This window comes from Pagrus pagrus (assembly GCF_965226575.1).
Source record: "Pagrus pagrus genome assembly, chromosome: 12".
NCBI classification, from domain to species: Eukaryota; Metazoa; Chordata; class Actinopteri; order Spariformes; family Sparidae; genus Pagrus; species Pagrus pagrus.
Genome location: NC_140196.1, coordinates 10,794,189 through 10,821,009, shown reverse-complemented (window position 1 = coordinate 10,821,009; position 26,821 = coordinate 10,794,189). Strand labels below are relative to the sequence as shown.

Genomic DNA, 26,821 nt, shown 5'->3' with positions numbered 1-26,821 from the left:
AATTTGCTTTTAAAGAAGTATTTCACCACTGCAAAGATGGCTTTTGCATAAAACTTGGCTGTCTCTTCAGTAGAAAGACACAAATATTTTTTAAATTGGTGCTACGTGACCAGAGAAAACAGAGACAAAGGGCTGAGGTATTCACTTTGGCTCAAAAGGTAGAAAACCTACAATAACAGGAAACAGTAAGGTGGCCAGCTATTCACACAAACAATATCCTATCACATCTACGACACTAAATATGTTTTTTCCTTCTCAGTACAAAAACAAAATGAAAGCCACTTCAGTTTTGGTTTCTATATTGCAGCTTAACTGCAATAAACCATCTTTAACATTTTTTTTATATGACCTGCTGAACAAAGGCGCACCTGTGCTACCAACGGAAACATTCAGTTAACAGACTTTTGGGTCCATGTGCAACCAATATAATCGCACCCTGGAACCCTGGACTGGACTCTTTGTGCCCATGGATGCGCGCTTACAAAATGCGGAACAACATTGTAGCGATACTAAGCTAGCTGAAAAGTTCCTGTTTAAATGTGAATATTGTGGACACGAAAAGTCACGAAAGACGACAATGATGGACATTTTTTTCACTATTTTCTGGAATTTTTAATTAATTAATCGATTAATCAATAAAATATTTGGCAGATTAACTGACGATGAAAACAATCGTTAGTTGCAGCAGCCCTTGTATCGATTAATTTTTCCGCTCACCCTCCTTTCAAATCATTTCGTTATTCTCTCTTTCCCTCACCTAAGCTCCCACCACCACACTATAGGATTCCTACCCTTCAGTGAGGCAGCGATGCTAAAAACTTGCACTTGGAAGCAGAAAGAGTCTGTTGCTGGGCAGTAACTATGCAGCAGTCTCTCCATGTGTTTCCTGCCTTCCCCTCACACCTGCTTTTCAGCATCTCCATCCCTTTCTCTCTTTAACCGGCATCCTTTCCACATTTTTCTCCGTTCTTTGCGTCTCCATCCATCTTTTTGAATGTTCTGTTTCTGCATTGTATAATTCTCCCTCCGCTTTGTGTCTTCCTCCACCTCCCTCCTCACCCTTTTTCCTCCCCCCTCCTTTGAACCCCCCACCCACACTCTGTAGTTCAACGGGTGCAGAAATGTGCGGTCGTAGTCGAGAGTGTCTTCATCGGAGCTAATGAGTCTGGCTGGTGCACACCGATCATCGGTGGCCAGTCATTTGAGAGAGGTCTGCAGACACCCCGGGGATTTTAACTCATTTTTCTGTCTTTGGCCCCCTCACTGTTCAGCATTTTTTCGTCCGCTAATGGATTTTATATGCGTCTGAACCCAACTCTGCACACTGACTTTCTAGTCATTACTCCCAAAATGAGCAAGACAATAGCGAGGAAGCGACTGGCTGAAATAATAGGGGCATAGCAGACGAGCTGCGTGGATTTGACTCACGCTCAGCTTGCTGGGATTTCTCCGCTCTGCTATCGCTGAAAGCCTGTCCATATTTTTTCCACTTGTGCTAATAGCAGTGTGGAAGCCCATTAACGATGAGCTCGGTCAGAGTGTTGGCCTAGAGAGAAGCCCTGCTTAATAATATATGCTTATTGATGCTTTCAAATATAACACATTAATACTTTGCCTATTAAAGAAACGACCATGCTCTGCCCACTCGGCAACACATTCCAGCAGCACTTAGCACGCGTGCATCATGGCTATGTGACTCTTTATAATGCTCATGTGTCACAGCACCGTGTCATCTGTCTTCGGTTTCCCACAGATGTGTTTTCAGCGCAGTCATCCAGCCGTGCCGTGCCGTGCCGTGCCGTGCCTGTCCCCCGTATAATTGCAGACTCAGAGTTCAATTTTAGTGTATATGCCGGTTTGTCACAGTTCCGGGGGAAGGGAGGCTTCAGCCTTTGCTTGTGCAGTGATTGTGCAACAGGAACTTGTTTGCCTCCCTCTGTCTTTTTCTCTGCTGACATCGATACTGAAACCATGAATGAGTGGCATGCGTGGATCATGTGATGGCTGGGGTGGCTCTGGGTAATCCTGGAGCGTTCCATTCTGAACAGGTCACTATGGCAGAGGTTATAAGAGGGTAGAGCCTCTCAGAGAAAAATGTAAGAATTGACTGCGCTTTGTATTCAAAGTATTTTTTGCGACACGGCAGTACACGGTCCCGTATTTCTTTGTAGCGATAATAGAGCTGCGACGATTAATCGATCAGAAGGAAATCATATGCCGGCTATTTTGATAATCGACTAATCGTTCCAGCCATTAATCGATGTCTTTGGACAAAAGAAGCGATTTGAAGACGACACTTAGGGAAATTGTGACGAGCATTTTCCACATTTTCTGACATTTTATAGTCTCAATGATTAATCGTGAGGATAATCTGCAAATCAATCAATGACGGGAATAACCGTTGGTTATAAATCATGTAAGATTCACAGATGAGGCGCAGTTGAAATGAGCGTTGTTCAGCCGATACACTATGCACCTGCTATGGCTGCCACGCCCCTGTCTGCTTCTTCCCGCTGCTTGTGTCAGCAGACAGCTGGGAGGCATATGGTGCCAGAAAAGACCCCTGATGTCCACCTCCTCGCTGAAATTCATCTTCTGCTCCTCTCTCGGGTTCAACCGCTCAACAGGGATCATTAAGTAATGATGTCAGTGGTAGCTGGAGTTACAGATTTAGATTTCTTTGGGTGTCGGGTTTCTTCCTCACATGCATAAGGAGTGCACATAGTCCACTGGGCTTTACATTTGCTCTCTCTCTCTCTGGTGTTATTTGTCACAACTACTGTAAAAAAAACAAAACAATTCAGGGCACGCTTGATTCATGCAATAGCAGGCACACGCTGCATTGTTTGCACTCGGCGATAGCTTTGCTGCTGCGGTGGAGAGTTTCAGTCACAGAGGAAAATAAAAGCGAGGCAGAGTGGACTGTAATACTGTAAACCATTTCGACACACAGCAGGGGAGGTTTGAATAAATAATGGAAGAAAAAAACGTCAGATGGGGAAATAACTGGCACAAGTACAGATAATTTAATGCCTGATATTGATTTGCAGAGAACACATATTTCTGGTGGCACTGTGAGGCATAATTTGGGCTTTGCATAACACTAAACTAGCTGAAAACATATTAGCAGGCTACATGAGGCTTTCACTTGCATGTTTGTTACCCAGCATACATTTTCTCAGCACTAACGTCTATCTGTTTCTCAACAGTGGAGTCTGGTGTGCGACTCGGCATGGAAAGTCCACATCGCAAAGTTTTCTCTGTTGGTGGGATCCATCTTTGGATACCTGGTGTTTGGGATCCTCGCCGACTGGTAAGAGTTTTGTTCTTGCACAGCAACAGCTTTTTTTCTCCACATTGGAGGTGTGAAAAAAACAATGTCTACCTTACTCGTTTTAGGTTTGGCCGCCACCCAGTGCTAATCATATCGGTGCTGTTCATGCTGGTGTTCGGTCTGACTGTGGCCTTCTCCGTCAACGTCCCCATGTTCAGCACCCTGCGCTTCTTCGAGGGCTTCTGCCTGGCGGGGATCACCCTCTCCCTCTACGTCCTCAGTAAGTGTTTATCTGTCCGCTAAAAGTTCTGTGCTAGGCTAATCGACCGTTAGCTAAGCCCTGCCCCGTTTGTTACCGTTGCTATGTCCGTTAAGCTCTCCATTGTTGCACCGCACATATGCAAGTTTTATAATGAAAATGTCCATTTAAAATGTATAGCTATTTTTTTAAACACTTTCACACAGAAGTACACAGAAGCAGGGTTCACACTTCTAGCATGCGACTATCGATTTTTGTCTGCTGAAATGACGACTTCAGCTAACAGATTTAACCTGTAGCTAGCTAGCTAGCTAGCTGTTTCATGTTAACTCAAAGTGGGTTGACAAATTACTTTTCAATGTTTCCAGTTGACTCGTTTTAAACTAAAACCTTATTTTAAAAAAAGTTCTAAATGTGCCTACATGATATGGCGAATGCTAACAGACTGAGGATAAAGCTAGCAGGTCCTCGGCATGAGTCAGCATTTTAGAATAGAGAAGACTTGGACAAGAACAGCTAATTGATATGTTTGGCTAGCTTTTCAGGTATATTTGGTTTGAGTTGCACAGGTGTACCCGTCAAATCCAATAAAGAATACGGCAGACATACTATGATTACTTTAAACTCTGATGTAGTCAATGTCAACGCCAACGTCACCAGTAATACAGCAATAGTGTAGTTAGCACAGCTCCCAGTAAGTTAGCAGAGCATGCTAACATCTTCATGCATACCATTTTGGCATGGAGTGAGTGGCAGTCCTGCCATGCCTACTTGTGGTTACGAGCTATAATTACGCATTTCGCTCGTACGTTTGGCAGCTGATCAATTGACAATTGAATACTTGATAATTGACTTTGAACACTTAATATTCAACGCCGACACTCTCACCTTTGGTAATGATGCTAAACTTGTCCTCCGAGAAGCAGAGACGTTTTGCCCGAGGCTAGAGGCAGACGTGCACAGCAGCGATGGCAATATACTGTAGAAAATGCAGGCCTGTTGCATGAACCATAATTTACCTTCTGTCCAAACTGGTTTGTTTGGGACTCCTTGTCTAGCAAGTAGCAGCTTTTGTTGCACTGCAGGTTGTCAGGAACAGTATTCCTTGTTCAGGCTGAGTAAATAATAAAACAGTACCTTGGCTGCTGCCGTCTGGCAAAAGATACAGAAGTATCCACCGCTGTACCACCAGACTAGGAAACGGCTTCTTTCCTCAGGCTGTGAGACTCACGATTCATCCTCAACACTCCAGCACAAACGATATTTTTTCTCGTGTAGCAAGAAAGGCACTACAACTTGCATCTCGCTGTTGCAGAATGACAGTTTTATTGTGATAATGCTGTGCATTCTTGCAATATTAATTTTGCCCGTACCGCCCACTAATATCCTCCCACTGGTGCTGTTCTCATTAGGACCAGACACACCTAATCAAAAGGATATTCCACTTTATTTGTCTCTAGCTGAGGGTAGCATTCAGCTTAAAGAAGAGTAATTGTGTTGCATTGACCTCCTAACATTTATTAAACGAATACCATTGTGGGATAAATTCTCATTACAGAACAACTATCGGCCTCCTTACCCTTGAAGCGAACTCTTTAATTTTCATTTAGGTGTACCAGCGTTGTGTCTCTCTCTGAGATTTTAATCCTCGTTACCGCTAATCAATAATGTGATAACGGCAGAGGGGGTGTCGGGGTAGAGACTGTAATATCCTCAGAGATGAATCCTCTCTGTAGATGTGACCTTCTCTCTGCACAGTAAAGGTTTAAATAATTACTTCTGTGGGGAAAGTTAGTTTCTGAAGCATGGCAGGAAGGGGACTTTTTGACAGCGTCCTAATAATTGGCCATTGAGTCGACGCACATCCTGGTGTTGGCGATGGATCCTTTAAAAGCCTCTTTGGCCGCGGTAATTGACCAGTGCAGACAGAGGTTTGCATGAATGGAGGGGAAAGGGAAGATGAGAGGGAGCAAGGGCGAGATGATGGAGGAAGGGGCCCTCAGTGTCCTTGTCATTCTAATTTACTCCACACTGTATACCTTGAAAAGCTTCGCCGCGCTCCCAAAATAGAAGGACCGTTCAGTCTGCGCCCGGGACAAAGGAAAGAGGGTGGGGCAGGAGGAGGGGAAAGGGCGGAGTTCAGCTGTACAGTACGGTGTCGCATCAAATTTAAACGAACTTGACATCTGCATCCATTGTTTGCACATTAGCCTGCAGTTTATGGTTCAGTAAATCAGTGGTTCTCTGGAAACCAGGTGGCTGGAACCACACAGCAGGTGGTGGGGTTGCACAGTCATCTCGTAGAGGCAATATTTCAACTGTACAAGCTTAAACCTGCAATGTTAAAGAAACTGAGAAAAAAGTCTTGGTTCAATCCTTTTTCTGGTTCTGCACTGATAAGTTAATGAGGTCTGTTCATCGAAGTTTCTCAGTAGTGTTTGTGTTATCTTGCTTACAACGCCAACCAACAACTGATGCAGGGACAAAATTATAACCTCCTTGGTTATGTATCACATCGATGCAAAATTAACATTTAGAAAAGGATTATATGTCTGCATCTACGAGTGGGCCCTCACTAGCAGCAGAGTAGCATAATATGTTAATTCCACTACAGGAGAGACTTTATGTTCTCTGCAGTTAGATGGAAAAGCTGTGTGCTTTCATAGACGTCGGCCTCGGCGATTGCCCAAAACGAGCTGAAAAATATTGGCATATCAGGTACAGGCAAAAATCCAATATCACGCCTTACTATGTTTTTTGCTTTTAATCCAATTTTTTGCTTCTATCCTATGAAATTTCGAATAGTATCCAGCCTGTAAATTATGTCTGAGGATGAAAGAATCCTTAATTGGTTGAATTATGAAGTTGTAAATAGGTATAGCTTCATTTAAAAGGTCTACTGCAAAGTTTTACAGTTTATATTTGACACTGCAGTATTTGGTTTCTGTTTCTGTCTTGTGTTATCTCGACTTATATGAATATGTTTCTGTAAAACACAAGATCCACCTGACATCTGCTCTCTATAGTGGTGCAGTAAACAATGCAGCTTGCTGTTATATGAAGTTGGAATTAAATGGGCTTCTGAAGGCATGAATCATACGCCTCTTTAATGGTCGTCTGCCAGACCAGCTCAGCAGTATTTGACCTTTCTGACTGATAAAAATGAAGCGATATTTGGATGCATCTGCAGCGCAGCGATTACGCTTTCCAAGAAGGCTACATTTGTGTCGAGAGTCCAATTATTATGAGACAGCGTAAAGATTTACCCCTTCGTCCTCACTTTCCTCTCATTATTCTCTCTGTAGTTTTAACTTTTGTGATTCTCCTTCCTTTTTCCATCCTTCCTCTGTTTCTCCGTCATTCTCTACCCCGCTTTTACATTCTTTGCAGGCTGCATGGTGAGAATACAGTCCTCCGAACTACAATGCAGTGATTGCAAAGTAAATCAAGTGGTCACGAACAATCTTTCGCAATTTTCTTGGTATTCCATTTATTCATTCTTGTCTTATGAAAGGTTACGCAACACCTTACCCTCTGCAATCACGCTCAAGTACCTGTGCTTGTCGAACAATGGATCGGTGGGCTCAGACGCTGCCAAGAATATCTGAAATATTCGGTTTAAAGTTCCTGTAGCTTTATAGGAAGGTAACTCTAGACTTAGCAACCTTGTCTGCACTGACATGTGAAAGCAGAGCGTTTAACAGCGTGACGAGGATTGAGGATTGTGGTTGGACAACACGTGTTGATCCGTTTGCTTCAACTGCAACAAAGGGTTTACGTTTCCTTGCTTCAGGCTGAAACAGGTCGTTAAAAAATTCTACTACCGGTTCCTCATTTAAGGAGCGAGCAGCAACATCCAGTCACTCAAATATTTCCTCCTTGCAGGGTCAAGGTTACTAATCAACCGTGTCCTCATGATTCTCTGTAAATCTCATCTATGAGCAGCTTGCTGTAGTGCAATATAATAAAGTCAACTTGTGCAGGGCTCGACTGGACGGATGTTTGTTTGAGCTTTATGTTGCTCTACCGCCACCCTTATTTCTGATCATGTGTGGCCTCCGTCACATGCTATTTACCCTGCAGCTTCTCTCTGTATTGACAAAACTCCGTGAGAGCCGCTCCATGAGAGGCAACACGATCGCTCAATAACACATTAGCAGATGGAATCAATCGCTTTTATATCCATGCTAAACGAGTCAGTCATACGACATTATTGCATGTAACGTTATGAACCACATGACCCTCCTTTGTGGTTTGCTTTGTTTGACTCCGCTTGCAAAGGAAAGTCGGAGCCAAATCCCAGCTTCGGCTGTGTTTGCACTGGAGACTGCGCGCTAATCCTCCCTTTCCCATCAATCTATGTGCAATTAAGTCTTAGTTCATGGATCGTGAAGGCTCGGCGCCATTGAACGCCGTATTTTAATCTAGAAAACGGCAATAATGATAGCAATCTGTTCGGTTTTCTACAATCTTGTGAGTAATTAGAGGACGGCGCCTTCCTGTCTTCACTGTATGTTAGCACAAATTGTGGCGAAAGGCATCAAGTCAGTAAGTCCATCGAGTTTTCAGGATATGGCTGAGCCTTTTTTCAAGAGTGCAGAGCAATTTGCGCACAGCTACAATCCGTTCCGCCAGAATGGCCTGTCACAGTAGGGCCCAGCAGCGGGCCCAACATGGCTGATATAATGTGACACTTATACGCTAACTGCCACATAGAGACAGAAAAAGAAACTGCATAAGAGAATTGGTGGCGGGGTGGTTTCAGACAAAGGGAGAGGACGGAGACTGGTAACTGACATGATCAGAAAATAAACTCTGCAGGGGATATTACAAAGAAAGATTTTTCACCTCTGATTCTGAGGAGTGCCAGACTACAAGGGCGGTGTGATACAGTAAACACCACCATCGCAACTGATAGTGAAGTGTTTCTGTAACATTAAGCCCCTTTTGATAAACCAGGATGATCTTACTACTTTACTTATCTACGACATGCTGGCTCCAAAGTATAAGGGCAGAAAGGCAAAGGCGATGGCTTCAGAGAGTCATCTGATGCAGCGCTGCTGTGTGTGCTAGCCTTTTTAGCATCACAACAGCAGGACAGGCAAGGCTCATTATCAGCTCAGCATCATTGTGCTGCTCACTATTGCATTTTTACAGTAAACACACACCCCCCACCCCCGACACTCACCTACTACCCCCTCACATACAAACGCACGCTGCACTCCAGCTTGCTGAGTCATGCTTAACTGGCTGCGCTGTGTGTTTGTGTGAGAATTTTGTGATCGGCTTGAGACGAGGTGATTGTGTTATGGGGCAGTGGGCCAGAGCTCGCTTTTTGTTTACGCGGGTCATATCATGCATCCATATCAGCTGCCTGGGCCTAAAATCAGACACTTTTCGAAGGCTTAAATTGCTTTATTTCCCTGAAGTATTTATTCAGTTTAGCAAAATGATTACAGTGACAGAAGTACACGTAGGCCTTCTCTGAGAGGCAGGCTGGAATGATAACTCAGGTCGGGGATCTTACATCAGTCCAGGCAGATCTCCACATTCACTCTTTTCACAACAGACCACTCATACTGCACTTTTCTTGTATTATATTTAAGATTAGATATGCATTTCTTTGCTTTCAACAGCATGATTAAAGCCGCTGTAAGCGTTTTATCTGACTTCCTGTCCGTTTTGCAGTTACCAATCCCCTCCCTCCTCCACGACACCACATGAACGTGCAGCGGTAATCTCCAGACAGGTGTATCTCTCGGGGCGTTCACTGGCACCGCCTCTTTATGGAGCTCTCTGTCATGATTGGATAAAGTGGGCAGGGTTGCTGACCAACACTCATTGAATATAGAGCTATTTAACACTTATTCTAATAAAAAAATACCACTCACAGCAGCTTTAAGTTTTTATAACATGGACTCAACTCATGCTGAGGGTCACCCTTCTACGTTTTTTTCCTTTTTTTAACACCAACCACGTCCCCTGCTTGTGAAGATATAATTTTACAGCATTTAGCGACACTTTCCACCTGAACTTTCCTCCTTCCTTCTCAGCTCTCCTTTTTCTCTCTCTCTCGTTCGCCACTATACTGTAGATTTCTGGGTTAAAGTGTATGTGTTTGTGTGTCCCTATGCACGAGCTTAATGTTTTTCATCCAACACCTTTCTTTTCATAAAGGCAACTGTTCGACGTTGTTAAGAGGCGGGATATTTACGCAGAGAGATCCGTATAATTGTCTTACAGGAAAGAGCAAATGTCTCTACACTCCTCCCGAGTGGAGTTCTTGCTTACTTTCCGTGTCTGAATAAGAGACGGCAAGCCCGTACATGTCCTGGGTGTGTGGGAGAGGAGCCTTTTTAAGAGAAGGATACAGTAGACGTTCACACAGAGAGAGAGGAACAAACGGAGACCAACAGACAAACCACATGAGTTTGTCATAGTCTCGAGACGTGCATCATAAAGAGAGTTGTGACTTTTCTGTCTATAACCTTTGACATACATGCTCATGACTGCTTTGCCTGTGGTGATGTGGAGCTAATGGAGGTTGTTTTGGGACAAACTGACGCTAATGGCCAGCTGAAATTGTTGACACTTGCTGTATTTTAATGAGGGACGGCATCTTTTACTCTTGATAATGACACATTAATGATTTCCAAGGTGCTACTTAAAATAGCCACGGGATACTTCCCATTAAAAATCTCCACATTTGTTTTCTATTATGTTGTCATGGATGGACAACATTGTAGTGAAATAATAAAATAGATTTACAGCTATAGGAAACTTGGAAAAACATGTGAGGTTTTAAAAAAAACATTAAGAAAACCTCCAGATTTCCAGACACTGTGATGGTAGGGACATCCAACGCCAGATCATCGCCACGTAAATAAATGTAGTGACCACTGCAGGTCACAAAGAAGTAAACAGGCTTTGTCAGATGACAGAGGCTGACACCGAGAGGTCATTTAGCTAATTTCATACTTACCGGTTCCAAATTAACTTGGATAACCTCACCTGTTGCTCTGTACCACAAAAGACCAATAATGGAGATGCCCTCTGCATTAAAATGAACTTGTTTTTCAAGCCGATTCTGTTCTGTGGTTTTGTATTGAGTCCTTGCTCTGATGCACACCGCATGCATTATTTTGTTGTGCCAAAGGGGTTTGGATTTTGATTAATTAGTGACTCCAGTCGCTGCTTATAGAAACTCGTCACGTATGGGAGAGAAGATGGCAGACGAGGAGGGAGAAATGGACAAAATAGTAATGAGAGACACAGATGGAGTTATGAATGTTTCTTGGCTGAGGAGAAAAAGTTTTCTCTTTATATTTGTGTCGATATGGTGATATTGCTGCTGACACAGCGTTTATATAAGCTTTTATTAAGTGTGTAAAAGCTATAAGTTGACTGCCCTTAGGTTATGTATGTTAGTTATCACCTCAGCTCAGCGAGGACAGTGTACTCAAGGTTTTATTGCATTTCAGTGTGGCAGTTTTTTGCTCATGTTACGCTACAGAACAAATCCGAGCTTGATACAGGCTGTCCCTTATAGTGTTCGACCCCTCAGGCAGAGATCCACAGCATTTATTGAACATGGACACATATGGGAAAAGGATTTAAAATTCATATGAATCTAAATGCTAATGCAGGAGGAGGCTGAGAAGTGAAACTGCCAAAAGCAGACGGCGTGTAGAAATCAGTGCCATGTAGAGATAGCTGGCGGTCGCATATATAAGCATTTGACCACCAGATGACTTATGTGTCTTACTCAGCAACACTCCTTATTTTTTTACTTCCTGTTTTTTGAGAATTTGCGTGTCAGTGAAAACGGTCAAAAAATAGAGCACAGTAAGGGCATTTTTAGAGCATTTCCCCCTTTTTTTAAATTATTTGCATAAGAATTTACAGTTTGGAATAAAACGGACACAATCACTAATTTATCCCTTCTGTGTGCGTGCTCCTTTACTCAGACAGGATGACCTGTGATGTATGCTTCCTGCCACAGTGCTATGCTGTGTTTTGTCAGGTCAGCCATGCCAGGCCAGGCCAGGCCAGGTCAGTCTCACCCTCTTCACTGTTCCTGTGTTATTCTGTAATGAGGTGCTTTCTCTCTGTGGTGCTCTCTTGAAACCACAGGCATTAATCTCTCCGCACACAGTTGAGGCAACAGGGGCATCGCAGAAAGACGGAAGCTTCACGTGGGTTTATCTTCCTTTAAGTCAATGTCAGAGTCCCGTTAGTTTATACAGTTTGTCTGCATGCCGCTATGCATTTAAACTGTCTGTGTGCATATGCCATTGAAGGGTATCGCTCAGTCTGGCCTGACCCGATTGATGCGTGCCAGATCTGGACTCGGACGATTTTCATTTCCCATCATATGGCAGCGAAGTCCGCCTTACAACACTGCATAGATGTTGTGCTACCTTACTGAGGCATTCATTCTGAATGCTGAGAACGGTCTGAAAAGGATGAAGTATACAGAGAGGCATGGTGGGATATATAGTGTGGGCTGCACACAGACAGCGAATGCATTTCAGCCAATGAGAGGTATTTTCCATGATACACAGGTTGACCCGTCCACATCCTTCCCCACAGTCCGCTCTAGCCGTCTCCTGATAAATGGGTTAAGGTGCAGACTCGTTTTTCTTTCCTCCATGCAGGGTTAAAGTTCCCTTTTAGTGCAGAGTTTGCAATTTTGGTTGCTAAGCAGACTTCCTCTCCTTACACGCCAGGCTCATGTACAGTAAACCCAACATCTGTGTCTTTGAGTCTTTATTTTAAGAGACCATTTCCTTGTCCGAAAGAAAACAGGTTGTCCTAAAACGTTGTTGTCATTGTTAACCCTTGTTGTTTGTGAGGGATATTGTATGACATAATCTCAAGATATCTCAAGCCACACATTCCTGAGTGAAGTCCAGTGATTGTCAGCGTGGGGCAACCTTTGCAACTTTCTTTTGACGAGCGTAAAAAGAAAGGGAACGCCGTTTCAGGGCTGACATATCTGTGGTGCTCGTGCAACCCGGAACGTGGTCTCATGTTTATGCCAGAGTGTAAACTGTGCAACAAACGCTCTGTTCCCATTTGGTATTTCCCCGTGAGCCAATAGCTTGGTTTTATGCTGATCTTCCCGTGTGTGGGAGGAAGGGGATGGGAATGGTGGAGTGGTGAGGTAGTTAGGACATACAAACATATACAATTGTTAAAGGAATCGTCAGAGGAAAATGGTCTCCTTGTGGTGTTTTACGTATGGTTTGATGGCTATGAAGTAGATCAAAGGAAAAGTGCCTGTGGCTAGTTGGGGCAAGTTGGCGTTCTTTGTCAGCTCTAGATAAGAGACTAATCAATGAGTATGACCTTATTCTTAGTCAATAGCCCCTTTTCAGCGCTTGGAAGAAGGAATGATACCTCAGGATATTTGTGTGCTCACACAGTCACCCTATATATAAACAAAGTAAGTGAAGAAATACTGTGGAGTTTCCCTTTGGATCATTCTTTGGAAGTTATTTGTAATTGTAAACAAGCTGCAGTTTGACAATATGTACCCAGAATCTCAGTGATCTGCCATCGGAGGGATCTTATCACTGCACCAACTCCAGAGAGAAAATGGCTGTTGACCTTGTCTATTTGTGCACCGTCATGTATTGGCTTTCTGCCATACCTTTTTGGATGATTATTTTCCATCAAAATGTGAAGGGTATCTTTAAATGCTCACCCCCACACTGTTTGATTTCTGCTCCTATGTGGTCACTATGTTCAACTGAGGGTAGGTCAGTCTCTTTAGTCTGCAGTAAATCCAGGCCAAGGTTCACTGGGTCCTTATCAGGGAAGTGCTGCTTGCTGACAATGCTGTGCCAGCTTGTCACTCAGCAGAAGCACTAAATGATGTTCCCATTTAGAGCAAATTAGACAATAAAGCACACTTAAGGGCGTGGCTCCACAGCGTGTCCTCGCGTTCTTATTCGGATCCAATCAGGATATGCTCCTAAGCGCCACCCTCTAGTCTAAATATGGTCACTTCTGGCTTCCAAAAAAACCAAGATGGCTACTGCTGTAATGCCAGCCTCGAGGCTCGTGACCTCATGGCGGGTTAACACTTAGTCTGGATGAGTCCCGTGCAGACCACACACATGAAAGTGACCCAGGTCTGTGAAATGGGTGACAAATTAAAGACCTGAATAAATTTCTGGTTAAACAAAACGAACACAGATGTCCTCTATTACACAAAGTGCCCTGATTTGATGAGTCTGAAAATTATGGAAATGATGGAAATTATGTGAATTACAGCTGTGGCCTTAACAGACACCAGATCTCGTACCAATTGAACCCACATTGGAGATTTTGGTTGGATGTATTAAGGCATCACTGTGCTAGGGTCTGAAACCTGCACCTTTCCCAAAATCAAGACTGGGGAAGGCTGCATCCAAAAAGTTTCCTACCTTTCCATCTCTGAAAAATCTGTAAAGCGCATTCTTCGTGCATGCAGCAGTTGGAGTGTGGAGATGTCAACGTAAGGCAGAGTGAGTGCATCACCATAAATGGCTTCGAAGAGAGACTGTCGCCCCTTTATAATGGCAGGCTATAAACACTCTTGCCTTCATTACAAGGATACCACAGCCTTTAGAGAGCGCTTTCTACCATCATTGAAACGCAAAAATTCATCCCTTCAAGCAGGGCTTTTAGTGACTCCTTTCAGCTCGCAGACGCCCTTGTGGGGTCTCTACACTTTGATTTGCAGGCTGTGTCAATGCAGGGTTGGTCAGGATTGTCAGACTGAATTGCAATCTTATTTTAGTTCCTTCATTCAGCCTGATATTGTGTTCATATTTGCCAATTCTGCTGGGAAGGGAGGCTATTCTGTTTTGTTTTGCCATAACCAATCAGACGCCATCAGCATGGACGCTGCGGCGATGATTGCGAGGAACTGTCTGACGATAGAGGAAATGTGAATTCCAGCAACCTGCACAGCTGCGTCGATGTCATCCATTCTTGTCTCCATTGTCCTGGTCATTTTTCTTTCACCGTTTTTAATGGGTGTGGCTCGATAGTCCGCTCTTTCCCGTTTGTAATTCCTCCCACGAAGCTGTAATCGCTCGGATGTTTCTCCAACTGGAGGAAACAGACATTAAGAAGCAAAACACCAGACATATTTTAATTTCTGAACATATCCGATATGTGGGTGGTGATTCAGAGGTCTCTAACTATTGATGCTGAGGCACTGGAATTCATCGCAGTAGAGGCAAAAGACGTGGGAGGAGAAGAGGGAACACAGCTGAGAGATGGTAACTGCAATACAGCTGCACTTTGCTTTACACCTGTGACACCTGCAAGAGGGCCTGTAGCTCCAGACTTGGACTGTACAGTCCCTGCAGGTGCTACTAAAAATGAATCATAATTATGCCATAAAGATTAGTCACTGCAAAGCAAACAACCTCCGCTATTCTTCGGTATAGAGAAATACCACAGTCTCCTTAGTTTGAAGTGAAACGTAACAGCCCGAGTGGCCAGGATTAGGCAGTGAAATCATAGCATGGGGCCATAAGAACCTCATGTGATCAGGAAAAGGTCATGACATTAGCCTGCGGGTACAGGGAGTGGCTGCACTGAGTGCCTTTAGTGGTCAACCAATCTCTTTCACTTGCAAAGCAAAACAATGGGCCTCCTTGACGGAGCCGTGTCCTCGACAGAAGGCCAGTGAGCTACTGTGGCGTGTACCAGAGCGTCTGATTCATATTCTTGTTTTGCCAAAGTCAGCGAATCAGCAAAAGCCTCTTTGGGGATTATCATCATTATTAATTAGCTATTGGCTTGATCATTGACGTCACAGTCACTGTGTACAGATACAGTATGTGTCCAAATGTGTTTGTTTTTTAATAGACTGTGTCCCAGTGCTTTTGTCACCTCAGAGATCTGCGGTTTTTGCATCTTTTCTTAGTTTCCCTGATGTGACATCAGAAAAGTTAGTGGTAGATTTGTGTCAGTGGCACACAGGCTGCAGCAGGGCATTGTGGGAATGCTGATCTAGTGGGTTGTGGAGGATTAGGGTCAGCAGGAGTAAGGAGCTCAGGCCTCCTTTCCTTTCCACAAACTCTGGTGCACATGCTGCAGCTCCATCTACAGAACATGTGCCATATTTTATCTAAATATGTATCACGCTTACTTAATTGTTTTCATATTAATCATATAGCCTGGACCATCACATGTGTGTGTGTTAGCACTTTCTCCATAGCTCACCACAGGATGTACTTTTTTTTCCAGTCACAATGCAGTGGCCTGTTCAGCGCACATGACGCCTTATACATAACTGAAGAATTCAAATCCCATGCAGTCCGTAACCAGTGAACTGTTACTTTCCCCCAGCAGCACACAGAGAACGGGTCTCGGGGTTAGTTGGTTCAAACTCAGCAGGTCTTGCACCCATCGCCCTGCTCTCAGCTCATTGGCTTTGTCATTCCAGCTGCGATAGTGTCTGTGAACAGAGAGCATTATTCATGTCCTCAGAAGGGGGCACGTCCTAATTGAAATTCCGGTCTTTTCCACTGGAATGAAGCGGGCCCGCCGACACCCACTGTATTATGCTGGCCTTGTCACCTTGAAAGGCCCATCTGGAGACTGCTCACATTCCTGGGCAGCAGAAAGGACCCATTAGGAAAAAAAAATAGTGATGTACGACAAAAAGGGATGAATGAAGCGGGACAAAAGATTCGGGCAACGCGAGAATAGCAGCATTACAGTAGTGTTCGCTTTCTACGGTTTGATGTGAAGCCATCCCCTACACTGCAGTAACTAAAGGGCTGGACTGTCTGTGGTTGCTGGCTGCCAGTGTGGTGTGCATGCTAATGGAGGGGTGAATGAATCAGTGCCATTCTGATAGAGGAGAATTGAGTACAAGGAACCTCTTTCTAGCTAGTTCAGTCTCACAGCAGCCTACTGTCTTGGTCTGTCTACTGTCTCTGAACAACAACTGTACATGCTGATTTATCGCCTTGTATTTAATGTCAAACCGAATCTGACACGCACCGTTGCTCTAAAAGTGACCTTGTGTTTGATACAAGGACAAATCAATAATTGTGTAGTCTATGAAATGTCAGAAATTTCCCAGAGTCCAAAGTAATACCTTTTTATATTGCTTCTTTTGTCAAACCAAGAGTAAATTTCTACTGATAGAAACCAGAAAAGCAGGAAATCCTTCCATCTGAGAGGCCTAAACCAGAAAACTTTCAGGATAAGTGATAAACATCTTTAAAAATGATAAAATGTTATTTAAAGTTTTTTCATTTTAGGAGCAGAAATGGACTATAATATTTATAATTATGTTTAAAGGTACAATATGTCAGAATTCATACTCAAAACAAATGTGAGGGCAGCGTATCACCAGAGTAGCCGCTAATTGCTGCTAACTGTAGCTGCCCCAAGCTAGTTAGCTCAGTTAGCCACGCAGCTGAAAATACAGAATCGCTTTGTTTTCGTTAGCTTAGCATGAGCCTTTTATATGCCATTATATTACATGCCACTGCCATGTTTCTACAGTAGCCCAGAACAGACGAACCGAACACTGACTCTAAAGAGCATCTGCCACGTTTTTTGGGGCGTTTTTAGTTGCCACCTCAGGGGAAAGTGAGATGAGAGGTGTTCAGTTTCTTTATGTTAAGCGTCACAATATCAATTGAGTTGTTAGTCATAATGTGCAATGGCCAGGGGGGAATATATGTCTGTTATGCATCAGAACAACGTACACCTCTCCTCATGAGTATCGTCATCACTGTCGGGATCCGTGTTCGGGCCTGTCTGCCTCACCTAGTCACAGGTGGTGCTGTGTTCTGATGGTTGATTCATCAACTCTGGCCTGTTTCTGTCAGCGTGAGGAAAGAATCAGCTGATGTTGGACTTATAGTTTAAATAGGTTGTTAGGTCTGTAGCACAGTCGAATCAAAAGCAAGGGGGTTCATGGGGTTTAACAGTGTGCTAACCTAGCTGACGTTTGTCTGTTGAAGCCTGAGATCACTGACTAATAATATTGTAATGTTGTGTTATTCTTATGAATCTTCCTAGATGACATTATTTGGTCAGATATGCCAAAAATATTCCAATGTTATTATTATCTCTTTCTCGTTATGAAAGGGCAAGCTAACGTTAGCAGTTCCAACTGGTGGTGACTGGATATAAATACTTGACTAGTAACAAATCATCTCTACCTGATCATTTCTTGTTGTTGTCATTGTTGCCATAGGTTACATGCTCATTTTGTGTCTTTGTCCGTTGCAGAAAACCTAATAACACATGTGCTCCCTCTTTCTTCGCCTCCTCTCTTTATACTCTCTGCCAGGGATCGAGCTGTGCCTGCCAGGTTGGCGTTTTTCCATGACCATGGTGGCCAGTTTTGTGGTGTTGGGTGGTCAGCTGCTGATGCCCGGGGTGGCATACCTCTGCGGTGACTGGCAGGTCCTCCAAGCTGTCATCATCTGCCCCCTCCTGCTGATGCTGTCCTACATCTGGTAAGAAAAAGACCTGAGCATCTGCTGCACTTTGGCACCAGCGCGTCTTTTTTTTAAAAACATTTCTGTATTCTGGTGAAGTTTAAAAGGTGTTTTTCAACATGAGACCTTCTACTGCTGAAATATGTGGTGCCATCTGTGATCAAACTCTACGTGTTAGATCCTAAGCAACAGTGTTTTTCCAGTCTAAATAAAACCCTGTTAAACCAACAATCCTTTAGCAGATTTACTTGATTTAAACACAGAGGTGAACAAAGTCTTACCTCGAAGGACATTTCTCAGCAATGAATTCCCCATTGAATTAAAAGTAATGTCTCTCGCTGACTCATTTTCACTGACCTCTACCGTGACTGCAGTCCCTTTTGCTAAAGCTCAGGCTGTAAATACTTGTGTATTCGCTTCCATTTACCCTACGATGCTCCACAGCACTGCTGATGTGTTCAAAGCCAGCAGAAGAAAATCGAGGAATATAGATTTTCTCACACACCAGAAGCCTTGGCTTTCTTTAGTGGTGTACCTGAAGAACAAAGGGGGTTTCCACTCAGAAACAGGCAGAAGTACGCACTAATCAACATCAATACTGCTGATATCATGCACTTCAATCAGTGTAGGGCACAGAGAGCAGAGCCGAAGGGGGACTGATGGGGGTTTTCCACCATGATTATGTGCAGGAGCCGGGAACCTAAAGAGTACTTGACTGTGACCCTGAGGAATGAAAAAGCTGAAAAAGGCTACAGAAGTCAAGGACATGAAGCGTGTTGTGAAACTGATAGTTCGCACAGATATTACTGGACATTGGACAGTGGACTCAAACTAGCCAACACTGTAGCCTCTTTCCACACATGTAACAGAGCTGTCCACACAGCACCCACTGCTGAGATACACAATTGCATAATCAAGCTTGAGTCAGCCTTCACAAGAGGATTCTGGGAATTTCAAAAGCATGGACCCATGTTGACTTTCATGATCAAGCCAGACAGCGTTTATGGGCGCAGCTTGGACTCATCACTAGTAAATGGCTGACGCTGCGGACATAAAAATACAGCTGATTGGGCTGAAGAGTTCAACACTGCAGGTGATCTTAGTCTGCTGATTTGGGGAAAAACACACTTGAAACCACACCAGTGCAACATCATGAATCATGCACTTTTACTCACGCAGACATCTGCTCCTGAGAAATTCAACCAACAGGGGCAAACGAGGCATTGTTTTCGCTGACTTGTCCTCAAATCAACATATTTCTGCGAGTAGAAACTCGACCGCTCGGAGGAATGTGTGCCACATAACGCAACACAGCTACCTGATAATGAAGTGTAACAAATGAAAGTAGTGATAACAATGGCCGGCAGTCATGTGCTTGTTTATTGTTCCCACTGTTAAGACCTATGGTTAGACTAATATGAGACCTTTCCACCTGTAAATAGTATGCTGGTACGTCTGAGTGAAGTTCAGAATACACTTAATAATCTCGTCTTTCTACATTTAATCCAAAATGTGTTGAAATGACACAGTGGTTGACAAAAAACAAAGTGCAAACCCCGATTATGAGAGATTTTAATCAGCCGGCTAAAATGAGGATTCATTTCATCTCCACTCATTTTTCATGTCTTGTTAACAAGGACGTCCCTCGTCTTTTTGACAGGATCTTCCCTGAGTCACTGCGTTGGCTGCTGGCCACGCAGCAGTACTGCCGCTCCAAGTGGATCATGGGACACATAGCAAAGAAGAACAGGGTGAACATGGAGCTCGACGTCGATAATATCCTCACAGGTAACGAAACACATTACTCATTTTTCAAGAAATCTTCTCTGATTCCTCTTCCAAGCTTTTTTTGTTTCTCCGTTCTTCGTTGTAGTATCCCCCGGCTGTGCTTTTTTCTAAATAAGACAGATTGACAAGACTATATCACTTTCCTGTCTGGTTGCCATAGTAACAGGTGTCGAACATTACATTATGACACCCTAGAAGGTTCATTAATTTCATTACAGCCTGGCTGGGTGGACATGAGCTGACATGTTGGTGTGCAGACGGCAGATGGACTTAGGTCAGGCACTTTGACCCCGAGGTTAACTGTGTCTGCACTCAGACCTGCTGGAGGCAAAGAGCAGAGTGAACTGTGCCGGTTTTTAATGTCATAGTAGATTGCATTTGTGCTAAGCTTTAAAGGGTTAAAGGGTTAACAGGTCCATTTTGTAATGTTGTCACACACTTAGAATAACAAGTGGACAAAGTTTGACGGGCACTGAGGCAATCTACTGGACCGACTCTAAAACTTTTTGTACCTATTAGTCATTTAGAGCCCAAAATATGACATAAAAATACCGAAACTACCCTTTAACAGTGTTGTTTACTATGCTATAGTTTCTTTATCTCTGTCCTGTCACTGCTCATTGTATTTATCAATATACTTAGAAAAATAGTGGCACTGCGGGGAAGAGGAAAGGAGGAACCACTTGGTGTGAAATTGACTGCAGAACTCAAAGACTGTTTGCTGATGCAGCATTAAAGAAAAGTACACTGCTATAGACATTAATTTACCCACTGTTGTTTTTATAGTAACTGGATGTCCCCGGCCCTTACTGTAATATTTCCCACTATAACCCGCTCGGTGATAAATAAAGTATTGGGTACTAAATGTTCTTATTGCTGTCCTACAAAGCCGAAAATATGTTTTAGTAAAGACCGAAGTCTGATTTGTTGATGTTTGTTTTGCCCTTTAGGTTATAAAAATGTATAATTATAAAGACAAAAGCATTTTAAATGTGCACTCAAAACAAAACACAGCTTAAAGTCAAACCACACAGTCAACTACACAGTTAGCTAAAGCAAGAGAGCCAAATCCTGCTAAAGCTAGCTAGAGATAGCCACAGTTAGCCATGACTAAAGTGTTAGATGAATGTTAAATGAATTGACACATTTTGGTAAAGTAACATCTTGGCAAATTAGTTTGTTATCTTGTTTAATAAGGCAGAAGATAATTAACATTAGCTAACATTAGCTTAGCAGAGTAACATCTGGATCATTTTCTGGCAGTTTAGTGTGGTCAAGCTACTTTTGAATCACCTCTTTAAACATATTCATGTATAACTTAAGTTATTATATGAATTTTAAGGTTATTGTTTAAAGAAATAGTAAATAAATAGTAGGTGGAAAGCTGAAAAGACACATTTTGATCATATTTCCTAAAGCTTGCATCAGTCATTTTGTACAAAAAGGCAAAACATGAAGGAATCCTATCCATCTGTTATAGTTTACCCGGCCATCTTGAAAAGCTCTCTGCCTTTGTAGGGCAGTATAGCAGAGCACTTTTTCAAGCATTGAAACATGACAGATGCATGTGCAACTCCTGATGAGGTCATCTTAGGAAAGCGAGCGCATGGATTAACATACAGTAGATCCCAGGAGGGATAGTCTTACACAGAGGTTGGTAGCTCGGTAAGGGAATCACTGGAAAAGCCTGAGCGATACAGCCCGAGATAACCTTGAGGCGGTGGTGTGGAATGCCGTCACATGCCTGAGTCAACATGAATATACTGTACCGCAAAGCCAGAGGTGTGTTTCTGTGGCAACCCGCAGTCCGATACCAAAACATCCAGCCATGTGCAACGCCTCATATCACTCGCGGCTCTGGGGTGTTGTCCTCTAAGGCACTGTTCCTGTTCTTCAGTGAGCATTGTCATACCTGTCTCACAAAGCAGCGGGAGACCAGTCATGTGGGATGAAACGTGCTCATTAAAAATACATGTGGAGTTTTTTTCTGTGGTCACAATAAATCAGGGACGTCCTTGTTTGACTCTTTAGAGAGAACCCAGACTGCTGTCGAACTTTCCTTTGAACTGAAAGCTATCTGACATGATGTATTAACTAGAGCCTGAAGGGTATATAAAGCTTATATAACCTGATTACAGATGTATTGGAATCCATGCATATGTCGGCAGATATGCAAATAAAATGCATTTTTTACAGGCTGAACCTTTATGTTTCTAAATACACGTATTTAAATCACAATTTAAAGGAGATCTATTATGCTATGTTTAATATACGTTCTTGTGCATGTAAATGACACTGAAAGTTAAAAAGGTACACTGCTCCTGAAACGCCTCGTTAGTAGCCTATGCAAATGTGACATAGTGACACACTATGTCACATTTGCATAATTTACGCCTAGCAGCTAGTTTGGCATGTAAGAATTGATTTAGCACAGCTGCTCTGTTGTTGTTGTTAATGATGCCGGGTCAGGCATGTGTGAGCTGACCAATCAGGGCTGACTGGGTCTTCGGGAGGGCGGGCCTTAAAGAGACAGGAGCCAAGCGTTTCAGACACAGAAAACTGATATGTTTTTGAGCATTAAGCTTGTAAATCTATTCTAGTACTAACCCAAAATACAATGATGAACCTGAAAATTAGCATAATATGTCTCCTCTAAATTAATATAATTTCCAGTAGATTTTATTGCTGATGGGTTGTTTTCATCTCATGTTAGAATCTAAATATTCTGCCTCAGTAGATATCTTTGTTAGAGACCTTCAAACCGACTTTACGGGGTAACTGGCAAAAGTTTTATGGTTTTCTGTGTAAACAAATGTACAGATATTACAGGTTTTAGTTTTACTGATTTACACAAACGCTTAAACTACAAACATGAACTATTTATTGTGGGGAAAGAGGTATATACACTGACAGAAAATCTCAATAAAAGTTATGTTTAGTGATTTAAAATTAATTATGTGTGCTGATACGACGACATCAGGAAAAACACAGACCAAAAAAACAATAAAAACTAATGTTGGCAGTGACCAAGTGTCCAGGAGCGACTGAGGCAGAAACCTGCCACTGTATCGCTCTTTGGTATATTCAAAATGACCACCATTTGCATATATTTTTCAGGCTCTAATCTGAACTTGTTTGCTTTTTTTCTCAGAACTGCAGAGAGCTCTTCAAAAGAAACCCAAAAAGACGTGCATTGTGAAAATGGTCGGGACGAGGAACCTGTGGAAAAATATCGTGGTGCTCTGCGTCAACTCGTAAGTGCTCGTCTCATTAGTACTTAGAACGTTTGCGTGTCAAGTTAAGTGTGTGGGAGGATCTGAAAACTGAGCGAGGAGGAAAAAAAAAGGGAAATGCTTGTGTGTGCTTGTGTGTCTACGCGGGGCGAGGCAATGCCAGTCAGAAGCGCCATTTTGTGCAGCTAAGATGCCACTATTAAACCTGCAGGCTCGATACAGCATTGATCAGTAGCCCTCAATGCTTTTGTCCTTCCATATTTGTACTGCTCTCTCTTTTCATCTCCGCTGGGATCTCTCCTCCTCTCCAGCTAGGCGGACCCAGCTTTGGCTCTGCCTCGGCGGCGCACAGTGTCCCTGACTCTCCCAGTCAGCATAAATTTTGCATGAGCTGTGTCCTTATGAAACATTAGACAACCAGGGGAGAGGGTGTGAGTGTTTGCTGCCATTTTTTTTTGTGTGTGTATGTGTGTATGCTTGTGGGGCGTGTGCTTATGTGTCAGTGAGTCAGTGTTTACATGTGTGCATAAGTTGAAATGAGAGAAGATGTGATAAAAACCTGGTCCCGCTTCCTTTTCCGTCTCCTCCCAACCTCTTCATCTTTTGCTTGGATCTCTCTGTATCTTCTCCCTTTGTGTTTAATCCCCCTCCCTCTTTGTTTCCCTATGTTTCTCCTACTCTACATACTTGGACTACTAATATCCTCAATCCTAGCCACTGTATCCTCTTATATGTTTTTCCTACCTCACCAGTTTGCCATGTGTCTCTTCTTTACACAGGCTAACAGGCTATGGGATCCACCACTGCTTCGCCCGCAGCATGATGGACAATGAGGCTCAGGAGACGACCATGTTCCATAACTTCTATGCAGATTATTACACCATGGCGGGCATCGCGGTGGCGTCCTGCATGGCGCTGTGCCCGGCGGTGGGCCTGATGGGCCGGCGTGGTGGCCTTCTCATGTTTATGATCATCACTGCTCTGGCGTCGCTGCTGCAGCTGGGCCTGCTCAATTGTGAGTACTTTATGAGGAACGCGTGCCGGCCTAAGCATTCGGCAGGATGATGTTTATTGGAAGTGAATATCAGATTTGAAGAAACTCTATAACAGGCTTTAAACTATTTAAGGGCTCTTGGCTTCTCTTTAAAGACGGATTAAATGAAAAGGCTGGTGCTGTTGTATATTTCAAATTGTCAACAAATCCAATGAAGACACAAATCTAACAAATAACCGTTGCTTCCTGTACTACAAAGTAATGTCTGTGTATCCAAAGCCTCATATGTCATAGTTTTTGTGCCATAAAGCTCAATTATTGTCCAAAAAACGATTATTTAGGAAGAAAATAGTCAACTAGAAATGCACTATTTACCCATGTTTAGGTAGCGGAAGCTAAGAACAACAGTACCTCCCTGTTTCAGTGAATTGTTTAGCCTTTTTAAAAATTAAACTACACATAAGTTAAATTATTGAAACAACTTGAATTGACTGTTAAACATGAATGAATACATGAAATGTAGATGTTTTAATGAAGCTGTAGGCAGAGAAACCTCTTTCACAGAGGAGATGACCAACTAATGTCCCATTAAGACTGGGTGATGATGATTAATAGCGACATGTCATCACTATCGTTGATTGACTTTCAGTACAAAAGTCCGCATCCGGTTGTTGTTTGGTTGGTTTGTCATTATGCAGAAACCTACATCCCGTCACGTGGGGAAAAACCTTTCAGAAGGGATTTGGAAAACAGTCTTTTGACTCTAAAAAATACATTCTTTATACTTTTTGATGAGATCATATTGCATAGCGGCTTACAAAATTCTGGCTGAATGAATAATTAAATAGTAATAGAATAAGTTATCAGAATTATTTTTCACCTCTGTCTGATGTAACACATAACAGTGGAGCACAATTCATGACATTAAACACTGATTTGATCCCCTAACATGTCATTTTGAACACACATGATATATGTTGACACATTAAAATGATTGATTTCCGTCATCTTACTCATCCAACGTTAAAAGGAAAAGAATTGAAAAAAGAATCCACAGTTTTTTTTGTATTTTTAACTTAAACTGACTCGTATTTGAGACATCTTGAACATTAGCAGTCAAAGTCCTGCCTCTCCTACACATGTGCTTTAAACGCTAACAGTCAGCGTGGTGAGTGAACTATGTCAGGGCTCTGTTAGCTTTAGTTGTTTCTAATGGAGTCGGCGAACATGATTACAAACTGCTGTTTTGGTCAATGTGTACCAAAAAAAGAGCTGCAGATCAAAACAGTACACAAGTCGGTGTATTCAGTTACAAATGAGCGTGACTTAATGTTTAACCTGAGTCAACACATCAAGGTTATGCTCATGTTTCACGCCCCCGTCTGAAGTTGTTTACGTGGTGAAAGTGCGTTGACAGGCTTCTGCCAACATGTGTGCGTGTTTTTGTTTCTAATGTTTGACTCTGGATTAAATTTATATCTGAGTACATATGATGCTTTTACTGTCTTGTGCTTCTCACTGATCCATATCTGTTTCTCTTTCCCTCTCCTCTAGTGCTGGGGAAGTACAGCAACCATCTGAATATAGGTAGGATCATCTCTTTCTTTCTAGGTCTTGTGTTTTGGTTGATAAGCTGATCAATAACTGTTCTGCTTCTGTGTTTTTCCACTATCATTTTTTATCAGCTTCACATTCTTTCAGAGTGTGAAACGAATTGTTTAGCCTGCTTCTTTATCTTGATGAGGTTTCAGAACGTGCTGCATTCAGGCGTCCTGCAGTATTTCATTAGGCGTATACAAACCCTGTAGAGACACGTAATGAAGTCCCAGATGTAATTATGTCTAGCTTTTCACTTATTTATCCCCTTTGTGTTGAAGAGGGCGAGCCTCTTTGTTATAGAAATCTCACAACCAGCCTTCCTTCACTGTTCTTCTCTCTTTATCAATCTCTTTATTCTCTCCTGTCTAATCCCCCTGTGGGAAGCACGAGCTGATCACAGAGCACTCTCCTCTGATCCGCTTTCTGCCATCTTCAGCATGTCTTACTCAGAGAAAAAACACTGTAATCAAACCATCTTTGGCCTAAATGGGTTATTTCTGTGCAAGGCAATTCCTCAAAAACTCATCAACATAAACATTAGTGCTGGAAAACCATTAGCTTTTGTTTGCCCGAAGTTTATTGGCGCTTTACGTCTAGGTTTTCCAAATGCAAAGTCTGAAATACTCAAGTTTCTTCTGTGTGTTCCAGCTTCAGGAAGAACTCATTCATTTGCAGAATCAGATTATGTGGTGTGTAGTGATACAGTATGGAGTTATCTTACAGAAGCAAAGAAAATGCCACAAAAATTATCATTTATTAGCAACTGAAATTGTATGCCCCCAAAGTTGTGCCAATTTTCCCCCATTGTATCGAACATGGTGTCGAATCGATATTCATCAAGGTATTGTATTGAAGAAATTCCAGTATCAGGAGAACACTACTTTGAAACGTGTCTATACTTTGATTTAAGTTTTTTTTTAAAGGGTGCATAAATGTAAGTGTTTTTAAACAAACAAACAATCAAATCTTTCAATTTCGGTCAAATTCTGATTTTAAAAACGTATCAAATCATGTTGCTATAAATTACATTCAGACACCAGAACTCGATATTAAAAATTCAAGCTTCAACGTATCGAGAATAATGAACTGAGACTGAAGGAATCAATCACAGACCTCAGATCAGATTACTTTTGTGTCAGTCACGTGGTCAAAGACAGAAGTTCAGATGATGAGTCACTGGAAATCACGGTGACTTCCTGAATT

The 26,821-nt window shown here is 42.6% G+C and overlaps 1 protein-coding gene across 1 annotated transcript in view; it reads left to right on the top strand.

Annotated features, from left to right (window-relative positions):
* The window catches only part of LOC311266287 (solute carrier family 22 member 23-like), a 38,807-nt gene that overhangs the window by 5,740 nt on the left and 6,246 nt on the right, over window positions 1-26,821 (top strand). The window contains exons 2-8 of the mRNA XM_084368577.1: window positions 3,210-3,313; window positions 3,400-3,554; window positions 17,854-18,022; window positions 19,665-19,792; window positions 22,944-23,046; window positions 23,805-24,040; window positions 25,574-25,606. Of these exons, the coding sequence (XP_084224703.1) occupies window positions 3,210-3,313; window positions 3,400-3,554; window positions 17,854-18,022; window positions 19,665-19,792; window positions 22,944-23,046; window positions 23,805-24,040; window positions 25,574-25,606 (928 nt within the window). The remainder of the gene's footprint in view (window positions 1-3,209; window positions 3,314-3,399; window positions 3,555-17,853; window positions 18,023-19,664; window positions 19,793-22,943; window positions 23,047-23,804; window positions 24,041-25,573; window positions 25,607-26,821) is intronic.